Genomic DNA, 19,965 nt, shown 5'->3' with positions numbered 1-19,965 from the left:
CAATTTTGTCTTGTCATTGCTTGCTTTGAATGGGGTTGACTCTGAAGATGGTATCATGAAGTGTTGGGGTTAACATAATTCCTTAACGGCCTCTGCTCCGGAGGAGGCTGACACTTCAAACAGTACATTTAAGTGACAGGATTAAAACATTTTTTTTTTTTTAACATGGCTTAAGACCATAGGTCTTCTTTTTTTCATTAGCAGATGCTTTTTTTTTTTTTTTAAACAAAGACTGCTCTTCAAAAAAGAAAAATAATTTAGGTTTGAAAAAGCTGCAGTGTTGAAAAAAATGATGTGTATAGGAAAATATCTTTTATAATTTACTGTACTACGTGGTTATATCTATTGGCCTACTGCTCCTCTCCTCTCCTCCTGTAATTAATTCTTAGCTTGGTATGTATATATCCCATCATTTTAGAAATCTACCTTGTCTTTGCTTCCCTTTCCTTTGATCAGCTGATGTAAATTAATATGGTACAGATTCAAACTGAATCTGTAAATTTCTGTGCTGTTCATTTGAAGAGGAGGAATCTGCATTGCTTGAGTTCCTGTCTAGAGCATCATCTGAAGTATTTATAACTATAACCCTAAAAATGTTACAAAGCTAGTGGCATGCCATTTCTTTTTATGCAAAATGCACTTCAGTATGACATATCTGGAGCAGCAGGAACGGCTAAAATGTTTGTTTTGTCAACTGACCAAAGTGAACAAATAGGTACAGAAAGATCAGAGTTTTAAAAGAAATTTCATTTATTGCATTTTATTACAACCTAAATCAGGTTCTGAAACAGACTGAGATAATGCTATGTAAGAATGTCTGAATTCCTGCCTGGTACAGAACATTTGAGTCTTATGCAAGAATGCAAGTAACAAATTTAAGCAGAATTATTTCTTTAGGAAAAAAAAAGCTATTGCATGTTTCTGCTTCTAGCTGTAAAGACACTCCATGCACACAGGGAAATGTGGGATTAAAGGGGATGGCATCAAGGGAGGAAATTGTTTAGCAGTGTTTTACCTAACTGGGAAGTAAGATTGTACAAAATTAAGATGAAGTATCCAGTTTTGCATTTCTGTGTCACCAAAACATTACGGTGTTTAATGATGAATTTTTCAGACACCCCCAGGGCTCTGGCACTGCAACCAGACTGTTGGAGCAGGTCGCTGCTGTATTTGCGTGCATGCTGTTTCCCTCCCTGAAAGTCATTGTGCCAACTTGCTCCTTTTCCCTTCTCTGTCCTGTTCCTTTTCTGTTTTCCACCTCTGGAAGGCTTTCCGTGCCATTCACACCGTGCCGTGCCCTGTTGTTTCCAGTGGCACTGCACCATCGCAGCCCCAAGGCGAAATGCCCACCCCTGCGGGTTGCTGGCCCTGTGCAGCTGGGTGCTGCTCACGGTCAGCATTTCCAGGGGGCCTTCTCCCGAGAAGATCTCGGGCAGCTCGTGAACCTTTCCTTTATCTACAAACCCACATATTGTGGTTGATAAACATGGGATCTGAAACAGGGCAGGGGGCGTTTAGGGCTTCAGCTGCCACCCTCACCGCTGCGTTGAGCCTGCGGTAAGCGTTGACGCGGTGTGTGACACCTTTCCGAGGCTCCCCACCTTACCTCAGTGCAGTTCCGCACAGCAGCACGGAGCTGCCTGGTGGCTGATGAGGCCACTGTCTGATGTGGTGGCTCCAGAGTGCCATCGAATCGCGGCACCTTTTTTGCCAGAAGCCAGGGAAGTGCGGCTTGCACCAGGCGCAGTTGCACCCAGCGTACACCCACCTTATTCTTCACACGAGTCTTTCTTTGTCACTTGCTCCTAAATTTGACTCTGAGGCTGCTTTAGCAGCAGGTTCCCTCTGTTTGGGGGGTATTTTGCTGCCAAAACATACTTTTAATGAGAGGACCAGCTGTTCTCCCTCAGGACCAAGCTTCCGCTCGCCCCTTTAGTTTGCTTCTTAATTGTCTTATCACTGATGAATAATTTAATAATGTTTTTTCTTGAGTATTTCATAAATTTAGAGCTCTGTGGAGTCTCAGTTAATAAAAAGACACTGTACAGCAAAACAGAGTTCACTTCCCCTCCCTTCATTGCACAGCTTGCCATGTTACCCTGCATTTGCATCGAAAAACATGCAAGTAAATTGAAACAGTGAAACCGCATCAGGATGTCTTTCAGTATCCTACACAGATGTATAGTTTGGGTTTTGTTCCAGACTGCTACTTCAGAAAATGCAGAAAATATGCATAGAACTGTCTTTAAGCTTTAATGATGATAGACTCTCGTGCCCTGCAGAGGGTAGCTTTGCTCTTACGTTTTTGTTAAAATGTTCTAATTGGACATCAGCTTACAAATGTAATCCTCTCCAATGGGTAGGACTTGTGTTACATATCATTTGCAAAACCTGTGATCAACTATGTTTTTTCTTGTGTGTTGGTTTTGTTTTGTTTTTCGAGGCAGTTGCCTAAAAGGTCCTGCTGAAGTATATTGCATTTAGAGATATGGCCAATGTAAAAAATGGAATTGTTTCTCTTTACTGAAATATATTAGTTAAATACGCTGCATGAGGAAAAACAAACTGTTTGAAATAACAGCTAAATTGAAGCATGAGTTACTTTTGCTTAGCACCCACTCAAATTAGTTTTCATGTGTTTTACTTTGTTACGATCAGAGAAATGAACATACCAGACAAGGAGGGTCTGTTATAAGGGGGATAAGACCAAGACGGAACCAGGGTACTAGGGTTGGGACACACGATTCAATATTAATTCATTACTCCCTGTGTTTCATTTTGTATGCCTTCAGAGTTCTGCTAATATCCATACCTTTTGAGGCTTCATTTAGGAAGCACTTTATGAAAAACACATGGCAGATGTCTTAAAGAACATTAAGTATTATTATTATTTTTATGGTGTGGTTGTAAGTAGTGATCAACCAAGTATATATAACACTCACTACAGGCATTTTTGACGGATAAGAACTATGTTCTGGGTTTTTAACACTGAACCAGGGTTATTGGTTTTTAAGATCTCTTTCAATACCATGCTTTACTTTTCATTTTAACACCTCTTCTGCCTTCCTACATTTGTGGGAAGTATTTCTTTCAGAAATACTACTTTAAAATAAGATCTTTGCTACCTGGACATCCATCTGCCTTCGTGAATATGTCAAAGATAATCATAATATTTGAGAGTTGTGTTTGATAAAAGATCATACTTATTCCTGATCTAGGTGCCATATGCATGTACCAACATCAGCGATAACCTTCTCAAGACAGTTTGATTTTTTTTTTGTCAGAATGAATTTCCTTGTCAGTGAAGTTGCCTGAGTTGATAAATGAGTGTAAATGAAAATCTTTCACACATGCAAATAGGAGCAAAAGTAGTAAAAGTGAATGAATATCTTAATTTAAAACAATTTAAAAAAATCTTCTGCTGTTATAAGCATAGAGTATCAGCTATCTAATGGCAATGCTTTAGCTAGGTAAGATTTACTTTTTATATTTGGTTTTGTTTGTTTCTTTGTGTGTTAAGTAGGGACACCTAATAAATATCTTGCTACCAAAAACTATAGATACTCCAATTTACTGGTAATAACATAATAACGATAACTTTTACTTAAATTACTAGATATTTAGGGAAAAAAATCCTCTTGATTTTGTAATTTCTTAAGCTTGACTCCTCTGTTTCTGAATATTCCTTTTAAAATTTAGTTGATAAATGGCCATGTAGAAAAGCCCAAGTGTCGAGCATAGCTCTGTAGTAGCTTTGAAGATTCAATATGACAAGCGTCTTTCTTGCATGTCAGTTGAGCAATAGGAAGATCGTGCTGTCATTGTGTCATAGTTTTGATATCAAAACAAAGTAATCTCATTGGGTTTTTCAAATACAGAATTGCAACTTAGTATCTACTAAATTTTTAGTGTCTTGCACAACTGACAGACCCCATATGAAATTAATACTGAAGCTTATTCTTTTTAACGTTTTTTTAGAATGTTTTCTATTTACAGACTGAAACAGCCAGTAAACTTCTTATTCATTTAAAAACAAAGATGAATCAAAATGTTAGAGTCTTTCTCGGTGGGTAATAATTATTCTTCTTGCGAATTTTCCTTATGTGAAATACAGATTAACTGATAGATTAGCGACAAACTTGAAGGCAGTGACATCTGAACAAGACTGAATGAGCTTGGCGCTGTCCACGTTAGTGCTTTGTGCTGGAGCAGTGCTGCAGTTCTGAAGTGACCCCTTTGGCTGCCTACCTTAGGCAGTGATGGGATGGCTTACTGGGAAATGTTGGCTTGCAGAAACATGATTTCTTCCCGGGAAAACCGATTAGAAGCTTTGATGCAAATGTGCATCCCTTTCTAATGGGGACATGAGAGCTGCAAACAATGACCGTCCCTTGAGATTGCTTCAGACCACATGGACAGTGGGAACTCTTGATCGAAACGAACCAAACTAAATCCAGTCCAGAATTAGAGCCTGACAGCATCCAAACAGCATACAGTGTGGAAGAGGGGTTCTAGGATCTTCTATTCTGACCTACTGATTAGCTTATATTGTGGCAAATTACCTGCTAATATACATATAACCTATACATATAACACGTAATCATCAAGGAGCTTCCTTCTTATGTAGAAGACTTATCATGCTCTTCTAAGAGCTCTTAAGAAATAGTTTTTTTTTTTCCTTCATCCCTGCTGCCTTCTGCCTTGCCCCTATGTCTCAAAGCAGCAGACTTCTTTGACTTACTGTGGAATCCTCCTTAACTCCTTTTCTTCTCTGTCATGGTTTTACAAGTCAATGTCAGCATCTAAAAGTTTTGCCCTTGGTCTGCGGGTTTTCTGAAACTCATCTCTCACGTTATAGCTTTAACTGCCATGAACCTTTTCTGTCCAAGGGATTTAAGCAATCCACACATGCTTGTGAGCAGAGATTTCAAACATAGATTTTGATTACTTGTCATCCTTCAGTAAAGCTGTTAGCAATTTTTGCAGGGTGGCAGATGTTTATCCAGAGGTTTTGGCCAAACTGCAGTCTTGGCACCTAACTAGTATCTAGTATCTCCTATGACTTTAGTTGGATAAATATCATAGTCATCCTTTTTTCTTGCTTTTAAATTCTTTTTTAGTACTGCTGCTGTCATTACTGTGAATGCAGCACTGCACCCAAGAGCTGTTTTTCTCTCTTTTTTTTTTTTTTGCTATACAAATTCAGTATTGTGGTGGTCTAAGGCACTCTGAAGGGCTGTTCTGTGGGGCCCTGCGCGGCCCTGGGGCTGTAGAAGAGGGGCCAGGGGTCTCACCCTGAAAGCCAGTCACATCAGGTGTATCTTGGTAAGTTGTGTCCCAACTGCAGCACCCAATGACAAAGACTGATTAATTTCCTAGCTGAAGTTCTCTAGTATTGATTTTTTCTGTTTTTCCACGTCTGACTTTGTGATTTTTTCCTACACACACTAAAATCTCCAATTAAAAACTTTTATACGAACTTCTAGCTTAATAAGTTGGCTCATTTACTGCTGAGTTATAAGCTGTGGGAAGGCTTTCACATACCACCTCACGATGCCTTTCATTTGTACTCATTAACTCATGGTTTCATCTTCTGAATGACAGAACCTGTTGTCTGTGGTAGCTGAGGTTAAACTCTCCAGTACCTTGAAAAGTCAGGGAACTTCTGTAGGACTTTTTAGTCCAATGGTTTGTGACTTTCTTTTTTGTCCCACACCAACTAATAAAGAGTTAGAGCCCCATTCCAGTGGCTTTGGAAGACACACTAGTCATGCAGTGCTTGCAGCTTGCCGTTCCCTACAGGAGGCAAGGAAGTGCTTGTTTCCTACTTGTAGTCATTTGTATTTTACCTGCTTTTAAAAAGAGAAATAACCTATTGAAATCTAATTCAATGCAACATACGCATTGTATTATATTTGCTTTTGTTTACTACAGCATCATGCACCATTCTTATACTTTTCCATATAGTTTACACCATTTATTCTTACCTGCTCTACATTTTGTGAAACAGACTGACCAGAGAGCACATAACTGTGGCTTCCCCAGAGCTGTGAAATTGAACTGTCCTGGGGGACTTCCCCAGGAACCTTGCACGTACTGGTGTCAGTGTGTCTTCATGTTTTAATGATCCACATAGATCAGTGTTTACTTCCACCATTTGATTACCAGATAGTTCAGTCTAAAAGAAAAAAGGTATTCAATTATTATTTTGGTGCTTTTTTGGGGCTGACAAAGTAATACTGTAAATATTTCTGAAAAAAATTCTTTAACCCAGAAAAAACAGTACAAGAGCATTGTACAAATTTCTCATATCAGATCTTGTCTTACATAGTTACTTTTAGTAACTTATTTTCAGAGACTTTTTTTTTAATTAATATTTCACATGTAATAAATAATTTTCAGATTATTTTGGAAATACTATATTATTACTGCATAATATGTTCTGTGAAGTTTCTGAAATGGTCAAAATAATGTATTGCATTAAAACATCTGTGACTAGCATTTCTTTTACACCCTTGGAAAACAGCTTTGTGTGCTAGCTAACTGGGTTATATAAAATCCAAAGTACTGCTGTAATAGCTTTGGGGATGACATTATTGCACCTGACTCCAGATTCGCAATGAATTGGTAATTACGGTACAATTACTGTTATGTCACTAGGAAAATGTTCAGGCTCCCCCTTGGACCATCCAGGGAAACAGCCATTTTCAAGCTATACTCCTGTCAGGAAGATGTCACCAAGCTTACACTGCTGGCCAAAAACTTCTGCTCAGAAGTTTCTGTATGTTGTTCAGAAAAATGTCTGTTTCCAGTTTCAATTTGGTGTGATTTTCGGTATGTCAAATTGAGTTTGCTTTGGAGGGTGTTTCTGTAAGACTAGATAGGGTTCAAGTCCTTCCATTCTGAAGAACCAAGCATACAAAACAAACTTTAGCATTCTGGATTTCGTGTTCTATGGCAATGGTTAACTTTTTATCAGTTAGAAATATATATATATATATATATGCTTTTCTTTTTAGTTCTTCTTACATCAGTGCCCTCTTCAGGCAGCAGTCAGGCATCTAGGCTAAAGAAGATAAATGCACCCTTGGTCTCTCTGAAATATGTTTTATATCTGTTTCATTACTGGAAAATTAAACGAGAAGCTTGATGGGGAAATGCATGGATTTTATTTATTTTTTTTTAATTGGAAAGATGACTAACTTCTCTGTGACTCATTTTTCTGATACGTAAAGCGGGAAATAGCATGCCTACTTATATATGTATATATATGTAAATACATAAAGCTATCATGGGATACCGAGTCTACGTAAAGCATTATTATTAAAGCAATGTGTTTTGCCATTGACTAGCCATTGTTTTATGCAGCCAGCTCACCTCATGCAGTGAGGTAATGCATATTTAAGTGATGTATTTAAGCAAATATAATTAGTACATCGTATTGGAGTACTATTTTGTAGGGCAGTGTTTTTAAACCTTTCTGTAGGTGACACTTACTTGAGAAAACTGGCTATTTGTAGTCCATCAGGTTAGAGTCTGGTGAAGGGTCCCTCATCGTTGCCTTCTCCCGCATGAGCATGCACGCCGCTTTTTCACAGCTATCCCACCCATCTGGTGCAAAGACCAAGTCTGCCATCCCTTTGGCTCCTGCAGCGCTGAGCGCAAGCTGGTGTTCTTGCTTCTGCTGGCTGGCCGTGGCTGCGGGCCCTTGGACAACTGCTCTGAGCTTCACATCACCTCCGATGGCAGGAGTGCGATGGAGTAGCAGCCGCGCTCTGTGTACACAGCAAGGACTCCGGTCTGGCCAAGTTAATTTGGTTGCTGCTGCTTCTGCCTCCTGTGTGATGAACTTGTGCCCCGCAGGCTGGGAGCTGCAGCTACAAAGCATTTTACCGGCTCATGCTGCAGTAGTATCTGATCGCCTTGTAAGTGGTAAGGTAATTTACCTTCAACACTCCTGCGCAGAATATGGATAAAGAAGCAGATAGATAACAAGTGATTCATCTGCAATTGCTCAAGGGATGCCTCAGTCAGCATAGGATATAGAAACCATGACAAAGTCCCAGACTAATACTTCATCCATTAAACCACCTCTCCTCTTTTCTGTGGTTATCTGGCTGTTGTGGGCAACCAAGGGGGTTTGGGGGGGTTTGTTGTTTGTTTTGTGTTTTTTTTTTTTTTTTTTGCTACAGGAACATTTAATTTTTGATTCTAATATTGTGCTGAGGAGATGGCTCCAGCGCACTGGCAGACACTGATAAGTGACTCACAATTTCTAGCACGCATTTACTGAATTTTCAGTTTGAAATGTACAGTCTGGGATGACAGCCAGTCATTCAAGCTATTCTTGCCTCAAACACTGTAAAAACATGTGGACAAAAGAAGGAACGCCTGGCAAACGGTTTGGTTTTACAGCAAGCAAGAGAGTTAATGACATCTATGGTTATAAGCAAGATAGCTTGCTTCTTTCCAGCATATGTTGAAAACATTTTGAGAATATTGAGATTCCATTTAAACTTTGGCCTTGCATGAAATAGTTCTTCTGTTTGCTTGAATTCTCTGAATTGAGTCATACACAGCTTATACCAGATTCCACATTGCTGTAAGGAGCCCTCGTCCTAGGCTGCAAGGCTGATGTCCTGGGTGTGAGCTGGCCGAGGAGAGGCTGCTCCCTACAATGCTGCGTTCTGCTCCTGGGCACTTCAGTGCTTCTCTTTCTCCCTGGCTGAGTAACGTGATCTGCCTTTGAAGATGATTTTAGCTTGGAAGGTAGCCCTGTGGTTCTGTGAAAAACCTGTTACTCATTGTGATAGCAGATGATGTGGTTTTCTTGAGAAAACAGTGTGGTAGAGTTATTTGAATAAAGAATTAGGAGTGCTAAAGACTAGGTTTCTAATGCTGACTAACAAGGATTTTTGTGGTTCTAGTTTATTCATTTTATCTTTCAGTGCATCGACTTCATTCTCTTTTTATGTTCAATGTTTGTATTGGTTAGGTATAAGCTGCATCATTGTTCATTTCAGAAAAATAATGTGTATATATATATATTTAGTTCTTTTGTGGAAAGGATTGAGGATATGTTTGTGTGTGTCTCTTTAGCATTTAATGATTGCATGGAGGATAATGCAGCACAGCTAAGACAGAATCTCCATTACTTTTTTGAGGTAGTATTGACAAAGAACATGGATGGAGGAAAGAGCTTGCTCAGCTCCGATTAGGGATGCTGCTCATCCTGCTAGGAGTTGGATCTCTGCAGTGGGAGACTTGCTTGTTTTGCTCAGTTCCTTGTGTTGTGTGCGTTTAGTGAGTGTGTTACGTGAGTGCACCAAAGAGTTGGAAGAACTTGGAAATTGATGTGACCACGTTGAAGCAGGCCCGAAGTGTCACTTAGTGTGCTAGGCAACATCCAATCTGCAACAAAGGCCAAGAAGTAGCATTTAGAGGTGCGTACTCAGGAGCACACAGCCATCGCTGTTGTACCTGTAACCCTGTGACAGCCAAGTGCTTTTCCTGCTCACATCTGGGGGCTTTTCCTGCTGGGTGGTGTTCCCCGGCCCGTGTCAGAACAGGCCAGTGTTGTGGCGATGCAGTGGCTCTGCCCCACACAGCACTCGAGGCCCCTCTGCCTTCCCAGTACTGTTTTATTGTTTTTATGTTAAGGATAAAAGTGCCGTTCTGCCTCTTTCTTAGCTGAATGTTACCTCTGTGCTAGCTAGCTTGATTTGTTTAATTGTTTTCTTGAATAAAAGAACAGAGCAGAGCATTTTTTTTCCTACACTTTTAGCATTTTGGTTCTGATTAAACCCAAATAGCTTGTGCTTACTTCAAAGTCATTTAGATCAGACTTTGTATTCTCAGATTACTTAATTAGAAAATAATTTATCTTCAGTTAGCTTCCAACTTGCACATGTTAAATGAAAAGCTGGTATTCTTGACTACAGCAAGATCTCTGCAGAATTGTATGTTGATTGTATGGTCATCAGCCCCTGATTTTTCAGAAGCAGTCATTTAATATGTACTAAAATTCATTAGAATTAGGTATGTTTGTCTATTTGTGGGTTTAAATCACAATTGGAAAAAAAAAAAAAAAAAGGGCAGAAACCAAAACATGGAGGGTACTGATGTTTTAGATTTCCAGTTCTGTGATTTTCATTGTGTTTTTAAGAGACTTCTTAAGCCCTAAATGTTGGAGAATGGATAGTGTATTCTGGTGAAACCTCTAATTAATGTAATAATTCAGAAACAGCATAATTTCCTCAGCATTTTTCCCCAGGCAAATATTGGCAGCTGCTATATTAAAAAATAAAATCTCTTTCGTGATGTGAAAAGCTAGATGTGCTCCATCAGGTCACTTACTGTCTTTAAGCTCCCAAATACCAAAGCAATCAGCAAGAGGCCGCAGAGCATGTCATATGGCAAGACACGTTGTGCCAGCCCTTCATGCTGCTGAGCTTTTATTACAGGACAAGTGATTTACTCCTCTGAACTTCTGAGCTTAACAGATTTCCAGGTACTGCTACTGAAGTTTTATTCTAGGCAAAGATGCTCACGAAGAAGCGCTTAGATGTTCAGATGTGAATCCAGTTTTATATCCATGGCAAGTTCAGTGGTGTTCATTTTCTGCTTTTTATTTATTTAAACAAATTTACGAAGAAGCAGCATATTAAGATTTTAACTCTCGTATATACATAGGAGTGTGTCTACATGTTTCCTTGTTAGTATTTATATAGATATTAGATTTTATCTGTTTTAATATGTATATAAGCTATGCAATATCTATATAACTTTGATATTGGTATTTGATTTTTATTCTCTGTTAATTGCTACATTCATCTTGTGCCAGATGTTCTGAGGTTTTGCAGCTGTGGTATATGTTCAGTTACTTCTACAAAGTTTATTTTGTGTGGTACATTTTATATACTGTAGCTTGAATTATATATGGTAGCTATATATATGGTAGCGTATATATGGTAGCTTGAATTTCGTTCTTTCTTCTTTAGTTTTACAGAAATTGTATGGTAATAAGAGTGCACAGAGTTGTCTCACTTCTAAGAAGAGCCTCTATGATTTTGTAGTTGCAAGATTCAGAGTCTTTGTATAGCTGGCATAGCCGTGCCTCTCAGAACAAAACTTTTTTGTTCAATGTTTCCCTATTTATCCTCCAAAAGGAGAGGCTGAATCAAAAATGAGCTGAGAAGATACGGAGCACACGTCTTTTAAAGTAGTTTTTCACACAAGGGCACACGTCTGTATTTTATCACTCATAAAGATCAATTTATTGAAATCCAAATCGACATGCTTTGTTTAAAGCCAGAACACAGACTTTAGGAGCGTAATTCCACTTAAGCTTCTATGCGTGTGGATATTGTCCAAACACATTTTCTTCCTGCTGTGTCTTACTCCACATGCTGTTTAGAAATGGCACAGGACCTAGCGTAGATTAGACATTTGATGTTTTAGGAGGTCCAAACGGGGCTTTTAAATGTTAACTTTGCTGGGCCAAACAGTCTCTTCCAAGCTTGTGGAAGAAATAGCCAAAGCAAGGACAGTAGGATGGCCAGGCCATGTGATGGCCCAAAAATTCAGGCTGTGTCCATGAAAGGCTTCTGTATGTTTAAAACAGGTGAATACCACAGGATGAGCATTCAGGCAAAAAGACTTTCAAGAAAGGTAAAGAAACTTCTGTGCAGATCGCAAGCAGTATATGAAGTATCCAGAATTTATTGTCATTCCCTTCTTAAAGTGTCTTGTCACAGGCCGACTTCTTGCCTTGCGCAAGTCCTGGTGAAACCTGTGTTTTCTTCTTCTTCTCCGGCATGTGCCTTTCCAGGCCCACAGAGGCATTTGAGAAGATGGAAGATCTCTCTCGGCATAGCCTCATGCAGGGGAGCCCAGCGGGCGCAGGCCAGGGGCCCCGCTGCTGTGGGGCAGGCGGCGGGTGCGTGGCTGTGCTGGGCTGCAGGGAGGCAGCCGGGGCCTTGCCGGGGCCTTCTCCTCTTGGACACCTCTCCTGATCCTGGGAGGGGTTTGGGTCCTAACTTCAGGAATCAGAGCCTGAAATTTGGCACCTATTTCAGTTCCTGGCTGTGTGGCCTGATTATCGCATGGGGTTAGTCCCACCCTTGAACAATAATTTTCCACATTTTATTTTTTAAATATTGGCTTTAATTAATGTACAGTTAATTGAACATTTGAACAGTTTTTCTATACTTCATTGTTTCAAATGAAGATAGATCAGTCTAGCTGCAAGTGTTTTCTCCTCATGATGCTTTCTTTTATTGTTTGATTCATTAAGTACAGAATGTGCTTCAGTTTCTAAAAACAAACATACATCATTATAATTTTGCTGATATTACTTTTTCTGATTATAGTTCACTAGAAAACTACAACTTGATATAATGACTAAAGCGTGCGGTTTGTAATCCACTTAGTATTTTTTTAATCATCTTTTGTGTTTTTTTATTAAAACTAAGTTATTGCAACATATGGAATTACATTTAAATGTATTTACCATTCTGCATTTATTTAGAAAAGTGACTATGCTAGAAAGATACCTCCTTATTCTATTTTCTACGCATGTTCTTTTTAATTTAATCCACTTGTCTTTATTGATTAGCAGAATTTATTTTCATTATCCATGCAAACTCAAAGAATGAGAAAAGTGTATAGCCTTCCTTATCTCCCCAAAACATCTCCTGTCATTTTTCGATGAAAGTGGTTGAAGGACTAGCATAATTTTCAGGTCTTGATGTGTGTTTGTGGCAGTGCTAAATACAAAAGAACAGGCCAAATCCTGGTCACATGTAAGAACATGAAAGATACCATCATTGCATTGTGCTGTCTTTTCAAATTTTGAGCTTAATCTTTCACTGGCCCGAATACTGTTCCTTTGAAGCTGATGGGTAAACTAACAGTGAGTGAAAGCAGATTGAGATCTCTGATTAAGCTTTATAGAAGCATAAAGACCATATTCTCAAAAGCTATTTTTAATGCATTAAGGTTCACCTTCTTCAACTCCATGATAAAAACAGGGAGGAAAACATTCCTCCAGGTTGATGCACAGAACGGTTGAGCTTGACCGCTGTCCTGTTTCCTCCACCAAGAAGCCTTTTTCCGCAGAAAGACCAGTCTTTGAGAATATTGCAACTATACAGCCTCTAAATGCTGTTTGTATCTCTACTTGCTAATAATCTGTGATCTGATTTAACTTTGTTTTAGTAGCTACACATCCAAAAGGCACACAGGCATAGTTTCGTGGTTGCAGGTGGTTTCTTCTTGTTGTTGTTATGTGGTGTTTTTTTTCTAGTCAATCGTCTCTTGGAAGTGCTGAAGAGAATAATACCTTCAACACAGCTGTGATTTATTTTTCTTTCTCCATTTCAGGCCCCTCAAACCATCACAGCCAGTCAACACTGAGGCCACCTCTTCCTCCTCCTCACAACCACTCGCTGTCCCACCATCACTCTTCCGCCAACTCCCTCAACAGGAACTCTCTCACAAACCGCCGCAACCAGATCCACGCGCCTGCTCCCGCACCCAACGACCTGGCCACCACTCCCGAGTCCGTGCAGCTCCAGGACAGCTGGGTGCTCAACAGCAACGTGCCACTCGAGACCAGGTGGGTCGTGGGGCTGGGAGTCCTGGGGTGCCGACATCCTGCAGCACACAGAGAAAACCACTTGACTACTGAGGAGAGGGGTTTTAATCCGCCTTGGGTCAGCGATGTGTTTGGCTGATACAACAGGGAGAGTTCCTCACATCAGAATATGTACAATACACATACTCTGATTTGCTTTGTATTGAAAGACAGAGAGGTGGACATCTTTCTGTCATTTCTCTGTCCTATTTTAAAGCATTTATTATTCATTTGGACAGTTCTTGTCTACTCAGCTAATGGTGCTAGAGTTGCCTCTTGCTCACAGGCTCAAGGGGGAACTTGCTTATAAGTCATATGGACTGTGTTGCTGGAAAATTATGCATTTTGCCATTCCTGAGGTCACAAACAGAGTCCCATTTGCAATTATGCATTTTGGGAGACTTGAGAAACAATCCCAGATTCAAGACCGACAGTACTGTAATTTTCATTTATATTTCATCCAGTATGCAAGCTCATTTTAATCTCTTCTGTACGTGTTAACAGCTTGATGCCCATGGGGCAAACAGTTGCATATAAATTAAAAGGTGCAGCACTTCAGTCAGTCAAATGAATAAGTGCGTGCCTGGCAGGCTGTGGTTCTCTGTATTCTCGTTTGTGGTCATCTGGGGTGGGTCATGTCAAATGTATTTAACTTGTGCTTTGAATAGGAGAGCTGATCTCCCAGAATTTAAAATCAGCCGTTGTGGGGCTGTTTGCAGGAACATGTGTTTGTGTCCTTGTTCACAGACACGAAGCAGAGTCCTTCTGTGATTGTCAGAGCAGGCTGGGCATTCACATGACACATGCCGCCACTGAAATTTGTATGTCTGAGGCTGCCCTCTTGCTAATATGCTAGAAAGTTACTGAATTCTAGCAAATGCAGTTTAAAAAAAAAAAAAAAAAAGTGAAAAATAAGGTTGCAGTAGGAGTCTGTTCTTGCTTGCCTGGGGAGATAGATGGATATAAAAACAGGGAACACAGGTAGAGCAGCTGGACTGTGTGTAACAGTGGCTCCTGCAATGGTTGTAGCAGTTTTGTTGTCACAGTTTCTTGGTTGTTATGTTTCAGTTGCAGCCTTCTGGGAATTCAAGGCTGCTCTACCAGATTACACAAACAGTAGCCGGGCATGGTGTGGTTACCTCTCTGAGCAATCTCAGCCCAGTCCTTTGAGTCTGATTACAGACTGACTTTTGGTTTGGAGCTGGGGAGAAGCTGGTGCAGCTGTACTGAAACTGTGCACCAGTGGGTGCAGTGCCATGGGGAGAAAATGAGGCTGAAACACGCAGGGAGTTTGTGCTGCTACACCCAGCCCTGGGCTGCCCACAAGGGGCTTTATTCACATCATTCATTCACATTTATTCACTTGGCTAAAATAGCAAAACAAATGCTATGAAGAAGAGGTGGGTATGAAAAGTAAATACAAGTTAGTTGAAGCGTGAGATGTCCAGAAACAAAAAGGAAGGGGATTCCTTCTTACTGAAGGTTTTGGAGCTAACTCTGGCCGAAAGGTTTGGTGTTCTGAATTTGTTATTTATCACTAAGAACCACAGGATGAAGTTGTTGAAGCTATTTGGCCTGGGCGAGTTGGTGCTGTGTTCATTGCCCAATATTAGAACAATGCTTTTAATTCTGGTTTCATATGAAGTCATTCTCAGGTACAACAGTAGCTGTAATATAATTTCTGATGTCTTAACATTGTCCCAATTTACATTTATAGGAAGGGAATTCCTCAGGTTATTTGCAAGATGATTCTCTGTCATAATACTGGCATCCCCAAGAACCAGACCTGGGCCGTCTGAGTTTCCTTCTTCCATATTCTGATTTTGTGCCTGTTCCCTGTCAGTGGAGTTTTATCAGTTCCAGTAATAACTTTGGACCTTCTCCTTTTCTGTTTTATATCACAAACTCTCAGAGAATACATGGGTATTCATGGTGCTGACCAAAGCAATGCTGTTAGTTTTGGAGGCTGCAAGATACCCGGCAGCTAATTGGAGTTTTCCGTAGTTGCGTTTGTCAGAAGCAAACATTGAGATGTCAGAGAGCCTCCTGACAGGACCGCCGCCTTCTAAGACTCTTCCAGAGGTGCTTCAGGATCGATTTTCTTCTTTTCTGAAATTCCACACCTGACAGGACTTGATGACAAGTTTCATAACAAGCATATTAACTCAAAAGATGATGACTTTTTTCTGTTTTGCAGTGTGTTTTGCTGAAATTGATGCCTGCAGAATCACTGGAGACTTTCCAAATTAGCCTGTAACTCTTTCTCTTTACTCTAAATTCATATCAGTAGCCACAAAAACCAATGACGCCTTTTTGCTAAGTTGTTAGTTCAGCCTTTATTTTTCCGTTCTGCTTTGATGTGAGCACTGATCCCACATAAGAGTGCCTCTTCCCAGAGCACTGCACCTGAATGTTTTTCCCTGTTGGCAGTTTGTTAATCTCAGCAGCAGAGTGCTTTGGAGACAAAGCCACAGCTGACAGCGGCTGCTTTATCAGGACAGACTTTCTCAACTTTGTTTTCACCTTTTGGTAACCTTCAGCAGATTCTGCTCTTGGCTGAAAACAATATGCGAATGGTCACATTACTATGAAACGGAAAGTGGTACCTGAGCTGTCTGAAGGGAATACTTTATGTCAGCACTACAAAAATCAGATCACAATTTAGATTCCAGATGTCTCTTTATCTAACAGTGCCAAGCACTGAAATCATCGAGCATGGCAATGTGTGTCTGCATATTGTTATTTTTTTCTGCTAAGAATGTTTTTCCATTCTTTCCTTTGCCATCTTAGGCAGTCTGGGCTAAATACACAGACTGCTTGGAGACAGCACATTTTCCAAATGCATCCTTTCTCCATCTCTTGTTTCAATATTGATTCTGGAGGAGTTAATCACATTTGTTTTATTTTCTATGATGTAAATTAAAATTGGTGTGGTGTTTGTTTGTTTTTAAATGAGGCTCTTGATTCGATACAAACATAAACATGAAACGTGTTCATGAAATACTCAATTTTTAATTACTTTTCAGATGATAAAGTAAGTAAATTTAAGGTAAATATGAAGCTCCCATGTCTCTATTCTTGCATACTACAGCATGCATGTGATACTGAGACCACGTATAAATATAGGTATAAATAAATAAATTAGGAAATTAGAAACCATGGTGCTAATAGTGTTTGAAAGACTGCACCGGGAACAGGCAAAGCCGAGACAGGTTAAAGGGTCCAGGGACAGTGCAAGAGGTGGCCTGGGGCCAGGATCCACCCAGGGATCCCAAGCAGGAGCAGAAGGAGCTGGGGCCAGAGACAGGGCTGGAGTCGAGGCTGCAGTATGGGGCCAAAGGGTCCATGCAGGAGCCAAGTGACCCACAGAGCCAAGCTGGAACCCATCAGGAGCTCGTGGGTCTGTGAGGGGCTGGGGCATCCCAGGTGAGGCTGTCTGGGGCCAGGGAGGAGGATCAGCCCCCAAAGGCTGATAAATCAGGCCAGCTTCCAACTTGAAAACACCACTTCAGAAGATTGATCTTCACCGGTGGTACATGTCATCAGCAATTAGTTCCTATCACTGTCCGTAATTATCCCTACATCTACAAATGGTTGGTTCTTGGGAAGATTATCCTGAACTAGCTGTGAGGGCACAGACCCAGGAGCTGGTGGGCTGATGGCTGCAGACCTTAATGGCTGTGGAGTTGGAGGTAAAAGTCTCCATTTACCCTTTGTGTCTCTTTATTTTTAACATAATTATGCTTACCTGTCTTGCAGTAGGTGGTTGCTTTTGGTGGAGTTAAAATATTGTAAAATGCTTATACAGAGTTCTTAGTTGTGCTGTTTTGGTGTGTTTAGGTCTGGTTCAAGGCAAGCAAATGTGGATTGTATCTTACCTGGTCTGCTGCTGCTTTATGGCTGCAACAGGGCCTTGCTTCGGCTGCATAATTGTTCCGTTCTCTTTGAAATTAGGGTCCATAATGGAAGGGTTGAAATATCTTTGACTAAGGATGCAGGAATGTATCACTGTAGCATATCATGATGCTATTTTTATGGTTCATTTCTGCAGTACTTAACTGCTTTACCTTTAGGCTCAAAGCTGCTGTTTAATGCTCTTTAACTTTTATTGTTCTCTTGCAGTCTGTTTCAAACCATCTCCTCCTCCTCCTTTCCAAAGTGCTGGTTTCTACATTTTGCAGTTAAGAGGTGTTCCTTTATTGCTTCTTTAATCATTGCTTTCAATGAGGATGAATGATGAAAGTACTACCTTTGAACATCCCGGTGTGGGTCTCATTACCTCCAGACAGCTAGAGAGGCAGCACTCTGCTTTACAGGTTGAAATGCTTTGAGGGCTTCTTTATCACAGAGCACGGGGAGAAAAGTATGGCTTTGCAGGAAAGGTTTGCATCACTCTTTGCACTGTAAGGTTCATCTCTGGGATGGGAACCTCGCACAGGGCCATCTGCAGATGCCAGTCAAAATGAAATGACTCATAAATGAGGATAACAGAAGAGCTTTCACGGATGGATATTTGTCTAAGATTGCCTAATGTACTAATGTCTGTTCCTGTGCCTCATATTGATGTTAATTAATTTAGTTGGTACCATTATAATTAATAATACTTAATCCAAAAGGAAAAAAGATGAAATTAAATAGAAATTAGTCTTATTATTTAATCTCATAATTAGTCTCATACTTAAAATATTTTCAATCAAAATCTTTTAGCTGTAAAGATAATTTCGTATGTATGCTTCTAGTTTCTTTGAGCTAGCTCATAACTATTTTTTACTAGGCTTCAGTGAAGAATATAACATACCAACATTTCTCCTGAAATACAGGAGAAACAATAACGGCCACTCTTCCGGTGATTATGAAATCCCTGTTTCCTTAGAAGATCTTGTGGGCCATTGAACAAAAGCAGTGGTCTAAATTTGGCGTCATTTAAGCAAAGTTCAATTTAAAGATTGAACAATCTGTAAAAATTAGCCCTAAAAAAGTCATGTTGCTGTTTCAAATATTTGTCTGTTCCTGGGGTTCAAGCTATCTTTCTTTGCAAGTCTGGTTCCAACATAGTCTCCGTGTGGGGTGAGCCTGAAGGGGGAGAGTAAAGACAGAAATGGGAGAAAAATGGATGGAGTAGCAACAATAGCTGTATCCCAGTTTGCACCAATGAAGTGCGTGAACCCACAATCACAGAGCATCACAGCAGTGAAACATCTCTGCCCAGTGTTTTTGTAGCTGCAACCTTTGCGGCAGTGAAGAAGAAAACATAGTATGTGGTGGCTATGCACAGGCTAGAACAGGCATTGCTAAAAAGCCAAGGACAGAGTAGGGGAAGAGCAGGATTTAGTGCTGAGAAATTTATTTTAGAAAAATTAAATATGTGAAATGTTGTTAATACTGAAGTCAGATGCTGTATGAAGATGGTGTCAAGATCAGCCACAGAACTTCTGAACAGAATATGTAAACTTGAAGTTTCTGACTGTGTACAAACTCCAAGTTGCAGCTGCTCTTGACAATTGCCTATTTTGAATAATGTCTCAATATTTTGATATCTTTACACATGATGTAAAATGTTCTGGAACAAAACAGTGAAAAATCTCTTTTCCTTTTGTTAATGCAAATTTCTAGTACGTATCAGGTACAGCAAACAACTGCTTGAAACAGTGAAATATCTCCTCCCTCTGATTTTGCTTTGTCTTAGGTGGCCTTCTCTTACCAGCTACTTAAACTGTAAGACTACAGGCACGTATGCTACAGCACCTCGGTCCTCCTGAGTTTGAGGGCTGGGGCAAGAACTGAAACTTTTGTTTGCTTGTTCCTGCTTCAGAAGGTTGCAGGAAAGTTGCGTAGACTTTCCACATAAATGGGATCTGCATAGAGAGATTCTGGACTTATCTGAAAATCAAAAGCATTTTGAAGAGGCAGTAAAGCACAGTCAAAAGCATCCACAGAGACTTTATGTACATTTGGGCCATGTACTTGGAGGAATTCCATAAACATTGTTGAAAGGTCATTTTTAGCAGGCTGATCTAGTGCTGTTTTCATAACAACTGTAAACTCTGATAAGAGATGAAAAAAGGGTGGAGAGAAACACTGCAAAAGCAAGATATTTACTGATGGTTCTGAAAATCTGTGTAACGTACTCCTACTCACATACACATAAACTGAAAGTTTTTACAGATTGCAGCTAATTGCATGTTGTCATGATCTTGTTGGTTTGCATTTTAAGTTTTGAGTTGTGTAGAATGAACAGGCAGCATGAATGGCTGCACAGGAAGAAACAGGTATATTTAGGATGTTGCTTTTTGTTACTGTTTTTGGTGGCTTTTTAATCCCAAATGATG

At 40.1% G+C, this 19,965-nt stretch overlaps 1 protein-coding gene and 1 long non-coding RNA gene across 48 annotated transcripts in view; one reads left to right on the top strand and one right to left on the bottom strand.

Moving 5' to 3' along the window:
* Positions 1-19,965, bottom strand: part of LOC310881741 — a 488,814-nt gene that overhangs the window by 237,875 nt on the left and 230,974 nt on the right. The gene's annotated exons all lie outside the window — the stretch shown is intronic.
* Positions 1-19,965, top strand: part of TENM2 (teneurin transmembrane protein 2) — a 1,465,234-nt gene that overhangs the window by 1,281,449 nt on the left and 163,820 nt on the right. For all 47 annotated transcript variants that reach the window (XM_083799339.1, XM_083799310.1, XM_083799353.1 and 44 more), the window contains one exon: positions 13,384-13,618. In XM_083799339.1, the coding sequence (XP_083655465.1) occupies positions 13,384-13,618 (235 nt within the window). The remainder of the gene's footprint in view (positions 1-13,383; positions 13,619-19,965) is intronic.

The sequence above is a fragment of the Anser anser genome (assembly GCF_964211835.1).
Source record: "Anser anser genome assembly, chromosome: 14".
Classification (NCBI taxonomy): domain Eukaryota; kingdom Metazoa; phylum Chordata; class Aves; order Anseriformes; family Anatidae; genus Anser; species Anser anser.
Note: the sequence above shows the minus strand (reverse complement) of the source record. Positions and strands in the feature narration are given on the sequence as shown.